Source organism: Loxodonta africana, chromosome 10 (genome assembly GCF_030014295.1).
Source record: "Loxodonta africana isolate mLoxAfr1 chromosome 10, mLoxAfr1.hap2, whole genome shotgun sequence".
Classification (NCBI taxonomy): domain Eukaryota; kingdom Metazoa; phylum Chordata; class Mammalia; order Proboscidea; family Elephantidae; genus Loxodonta; species Loxodonta africana.
This window is the reverse complement of record NC_087351.1, coordinates 25,913,377-25,918,954: the sequence shown is the minus strand read 5'-3', so window position 1 is coordinate 25,918,954 and position 5,578 is coordinate 25,913,377. Positions and strand designations below refer to the sequence as shown.

The following is a 5,578-nucleotide window of genomic DNA, read 5'->3' as shown; positions in this document are numbered from 1 at the left end:
AATTTTTTTTTTTTTTTTTTAACAACAGCCTTGTTAGAAACAGCTTTTTGACCCACTGTTAATTTAGTTAGGTGAAATGTAAAACGGTATGTGTACACAGAGAATCATTTTTCATACCTTCTTGTTTTCTAGGGCAGCTTTGTGAGACTCTCAGAGTTGGAGAATTGCCCTGAGAGGGAGCTGACCTGGATCTTTTGGGTTAAATTATAAGTGACATACTCTCTAGTGTTTTTGTTTGTGAGATAAATGTAACTAAAACATATAGATCTTTAAAGCCTTGATACCATGTGTACTTTAGTATACTTCGATTAAGAATAAGCATTTTGTATTGAAAAGGGTTAAGAATCATATAACCTAGCTCTCTTATATGTCATAAAGGTTAGAAGATTCCACTGGAGTGACTAAGCAATTTTGTTACAATGCTAAACCTAGAATCTCCATGCCACCCACTGTCCTATATCCAGGACTGTGGGGTCCTAGTTAGTGGTAGCTGCAGGAGAGGAAACCATCTAGGGTGGAACACGTTCTACCACGCAGAATATTCATTCTCCCAAAAGTTCTTTTAAATGGAATTCCCCTGAAGTCTGGGTGAATTCTCTAGTAGCCTCAAGTCATTTGGAGCCTTTCTTGTATATGCCAGCTCCTCAAATCTCATCTTACAGGCTTTTTAAAGTTCAAAAGAAGTAATTGGTAAGTATCTATTTACCTATCCATATCTCTCTCTGTTGTGTATGTATATATGTTACGTGTATATATGTTACATATATATATGTTATATATAGATATGTATGACAGTGTATATATATTCTGTGTTCGTGACATTGTAGACATTCATCTTTTTAAAAAAATTTTATTGTGCTTTAGTGAAAGTTTACAAATAAAGTCAGTCTCTCATACAAAAATTTATATACACCTTGCTATATACTCTTGGAAACACTGGTGACGTAGTTAAGTGCTACGGCTGCTAACCAAGAGTTTGGCAGTTCGAATCCACCAGGCGCTCCTTGGAAACTCTATGGGGCAGTTCTACTCTGTCCTACAGGGTTGCTATGAGTTGGAATCAACTCGATGGCAATGGGTTTGGTTTTGGTTTTATATACCCTTAATTGCTCTCCCCCTAATGAGACAGCCCGCGCCTTCCTTCCACTCTCACTTTTTGTGTCCATTCTACCAGATTCTGACCTCCTCTGCCTTCTCATCTCCCCTCCAGATAGGAGATGGCAACATAGTTTCAGGTTAGACAATCATCTTTAACAAATATTTACATAATACCTACTTTCCCCCTCAGACTCTGCTGGGCATGGGCATGAACAGTGAACATGAAGGTCAATAAGAAGAAAGACTCTGAGTCAGGAAAGAACTTAGCTGTTTTTCAAAACAGAAAGAAAAGCCCAAGTTGTATTACCGAAGTGCTGTGTCAGGAAAACTATGAGTGTATGAGTGTCTCATTGTGTGCACGTGTGTATACAGGCAAATCCTGATGACTTTGGAAACTCATTTCAGTAACTTAGCTGAAAGCTGGCCCAGCAGGTCTGAGTTAGCTCAGTAGAAGACCAGGCTGATTCCAGCTGCTGACCTGTAGAGGCCCCTGCTTTCTAACAAGGCCACTTGCTCAACCAAGGATCTTCCATTGTTCCATTGTCAAATTGATGGTCTTTGCTTTCCTGTCCCTATAAATATGCAGAACAAGAGTCAGCACACCATGGTTCATGGATCAAATCTGGCCTGTTGCCTGTTTTTATATAATCAGCTCACTAAGAATGTTTTTAACATTTTTAAATGGTTGGAAAAGTCAGTAGGAGAGTAAAATTTCATAAAACATTTGACATATGTGATGTTAATTATATGAAATTCAAAACATAAAGTTTTATTAGAATACAGCTATGTTCATTTATTTAGGTATTATGTATGGCTACTTTTGCACTACAAAAACAAAGTTGAGTTGTTACAACAGAGACTATAAGGCTCACAAGCCTTAAATATTTGAGAAAAAAATTTACCCCACCTGGTGTAGTGCATTACAGGGGTGGAGGCTTCTACTGAAAGGAAAACCTTGGTGAGTGCACTTCAAACATGCACACATCTCAGTAGGGTCATGAGAGCTCAGGGGAAGCTGGACTCCCTGTTACTGTCCAGCTTGTCCATTTTTTCTCCAATGAGCCCTATTTTATATAGAGAGAGGTTATGTTAGTGGAGTATGTGTGTGGGTGTGAGAGAGAAAATGAAAGGGTTGATAGAACCATGAGATGAGCTTGGAGGTGTTTGTTGTTGTTGTTAGGCACAATCAAGTGGATTCTGCTCATAAGAAACCCATGCACAACAGAACAAAATACTGTCCTGTCCTGCACCATCCTCACAATACTTTCTATGTTTGAGCCAATTGTTGTAGCCACTGTGTCAATATATGTTGTGGAGGGCCTTCCTCTTTTTCACTGACTCTCTACTTTACCAAGTGTGATGTCTTTCTCCAGAGACTGGTCTCTCCTGATAACATGTACAAAGTAAATAAGATGAAATCTTGCCATCCTCACTTCTAAAGTATACTCTGACTGTACTTCTTCCAAGAGAGATTTGTTCATTTTTCTGGCAATCCATGGTATGTTCAATATTCTTAGCCAGCAGCATAATTCAAAGGAATTAATTCTTTTTCCATCTTCCTTATTCACTGTCCAGTTTTCACATGCATATGGAGCAATTGAAAATTTCATGGCTTGGTGTCAGGCATACCTTGGTGCTTTTTTAACACTTAAAATGTTTTTTTGCAGCAAATTTGCCCAATGCAGTATCTCATTTGATTTCTTGACTGCTGCTTCCATGGGCATTGATCGTGGATGCAAGTAAAATAAAATCCTTGACAACTTCAGTCTATTCTCTGTTTATCATGACATTGCTTATTGGTCCAGTTGTGAGGATTTTTGCTTTCTTTGTGTAGAGATGTAACCAATACTGAAGGTCGTAGTCTTTGATCTTCATCAGTAAGTTCTTTAAGTCCTCTTCACTTTCAGCCATCAAGGTTGTATCATCTGCATATGGCAGGTCATTAATCAGTTTTCCTCCAATCCTGATGCCATGTTATTTTCATATAGCCTAGTTTCTCAAATTATCTGCTCAGCATACAGATTGAATAAGTATAGTGAAAAGATACAACCCTGGCACACACCCTTCCTGATTTTAAACCATGAAATATCACCTCGTTCTGTTCGAACAACTGCCTCTTGGTCTATGTACAGGTTCTACAGAAGCATAATATAAGTGTGCTGGAATTCCCATTCTTTGCAATGCTGTCCATAATTTGTTGTGCAGATGTTTATTATGGACTTACTGTGGAGACATTCAGAGGGGCCAAATCAAAGACCACAGTTTAGAGATTTTATTTTATTCTAAGTGAATTGGAAAGCTAACTAAAGTCTGTGTACAAGAGAAGGGAATCATCTGATTTTCATCGTTTAAAGAGCCACTCTGGCTGTTGCATGGAGAGCAGTGTGTTATGAAGCAAGAATGGAAGCAGGAAGCCAGTTAAGACACCATCACAGTGGCCAATGGGAAAAAAGATGGCTTGAACTAGGGCAGATGCAGCCGAGATGGGAAAAGCTTAACTGAAGTTTTGTTAACAAGCTTTTCATTTCTGATTGATCAATGGGAATAAGCAGTTCATAAGCTCGGTTAAGTACTTATGAAGCGAAGATGTGAATTTGGGAGATCTGTGTCTGACCTTGTCATAGATACACAAGGGAGCACCCATGAGTCTTATCTAAGTCATAGGAAGAAGGATTATTATTTGCAGTGAGTCATTTTTCCTGAACACAAAGGGTAAAGTGATTTCTTTAATTTTGGCTGTTTCCCAGGATCATGGGGTTCAGGTAAAACTGAACATCCTCAGGTAATATATATGTGTATTCCACTAAGTGTAAAATCTAATATGAGTATATCTACAACACTCTGCTTTAAGAGCTTATCCATTCTGACCAGTTTACTTGGGCCCACAGTGAAAATGTGAAAAAGAGCAAAAAAGCAAGCCAGGAGAGTATTTCAGAATTATACAAAAAGAGTAGCAATTGATACTTATATCTTTGTTTTTTTTCCAAAGATGCTTCAAATATAGTTCTGGGTCCCCATCTGTCTTCACACTGTTATTCAGTATTTGTTGGTCTTTAACAGCTCACAGAAACATGAAAATCTTCAACACCCCCAATAATTCCAGCACCATCACTGGCTTTATCCTTCTGGGCTTTCCTTGCTCCAGGGAGGGTCAGATCCTCCTGTTTGTGCTCTTTTCTGTTGTTTACCTCCTGACCCTCATGGGGAATGGTTCTATCATCTGTGCCGTGCACTGGGATCAGAGACTCCACACTCCCATGTACATCCTACTCGCCAACTTCTCCTTCCTAGAGATCTGGTATGTCACCTCCACTGTCCCCAACATGTTGGCCAACTTCCTCTCTGAGACCAAAGCTATGTCCTTCTCTGGGTGCTTTCTGCAGTTTTATTTCTTTTTCTCCCTGGGATCTACAGAATGCTTTTTCTTGGCGGTTATGGCATTTGATCGTTATCTTGCAATCTGCCAGCCTCTACACTATCCAACCATTATGACTGGACGTCTCTGCACCAATCTTGTGGCCAATTGCTGGGCATTTGGTTTCCTCTGGTTCTTGATTCCTATTATCATCATCTCCCAGATGTCCTTCTGTGGATTCAGGATAATTGACCACTTCCTATGTGACCCAGGTCCTCTTCTAGCACTCACTTGCAAAAGATCTCCTGTGATGGAGCTTGTCTTCTCCACCTTAAGTCCTCTGCCCCTCAGTATTCCCTTTGTGTTCATCATGGGGTCCTACACTCTGGTCTTCAGAGTTGTACTAAGAGTCCCTTCAACAACTGGGCGAAGAAAAGCCTTCTCCACCTGTGGGTCTCATCTGGCTGTGGTTTCACTTTTCTATGGCTCAGTACTGGTCATGTATGGGAGTCCGATATCTGAGCATGAAGCTGGAATGCAGAAAATTGTGACCCTGTTTTATTCTGTTGTGACCCCTCTCCTTAACCCTGTGATATACAGTCTTCGGAACAAAGATATAAAGAGAGCCCTGCAGAAATGCCTGGGAATGTAAAAAAAAAAAAAAATACGTAAAGTAAAAAGACCCTTGAGAAGGACAACACACAATGCAGGGGAAGTCACCACAACTGGACTAAGCCGAAAGCGAAGAAGTTTCTTGAATACAACCAAACACTTGGAGGGACAGAGTCGTAGGGGTAAGGGTCCTGGGGCTATGGTTTCAGGGGACATCTAGGTCAATTGGCATAACAATGTTTATGAAGAAAATGTTCTGCACCCCACTTTCTTGAGTGGCATCTGGTGTCTTAAAAGCTAGCAAGCAACCATCTAAGATGCATCAATTGGTCCCAACCCACCTGGAGCAAAGGAGGATGAAGACCACCAGAGACGCAAGTAAATATGAGCCCAAGAGACATAAGGGCCACATAAACCAAAAACTCTGTCAGCCTGAAACTGGAAGGAGTAGGTGGTACCTGGCTGTCACCAATGAGTGCCCTGAGGGCGAACACAAGACAGAGTCCCTGATGG

General features: G+C 40.4%; 1 protein-coding gene across 1 annotated transcript; it reads left to right on the top strand.

Annotated features, from left to right (window-relative positions):
- The first annotated feature begins 4,154 nt into the window (after positions 1–4,154).
- LOC100674121 (olfactory receptor 11G2-like) lies at positions 4,155–5,105 on the top strand. Its single transcript, XM_064291897.1, has one exon. The coding sequence runs from the start codon at positions 4,170–4,172 to the stop codon at positions 5,103–5,105; it is 936 nt and encodes a 311-aa protein (XP_064147967.1). The 5' UTR covers positions 4,155–4,169.
- Positions 5,106–5,578: the final 473 nt, after the last annotated feature.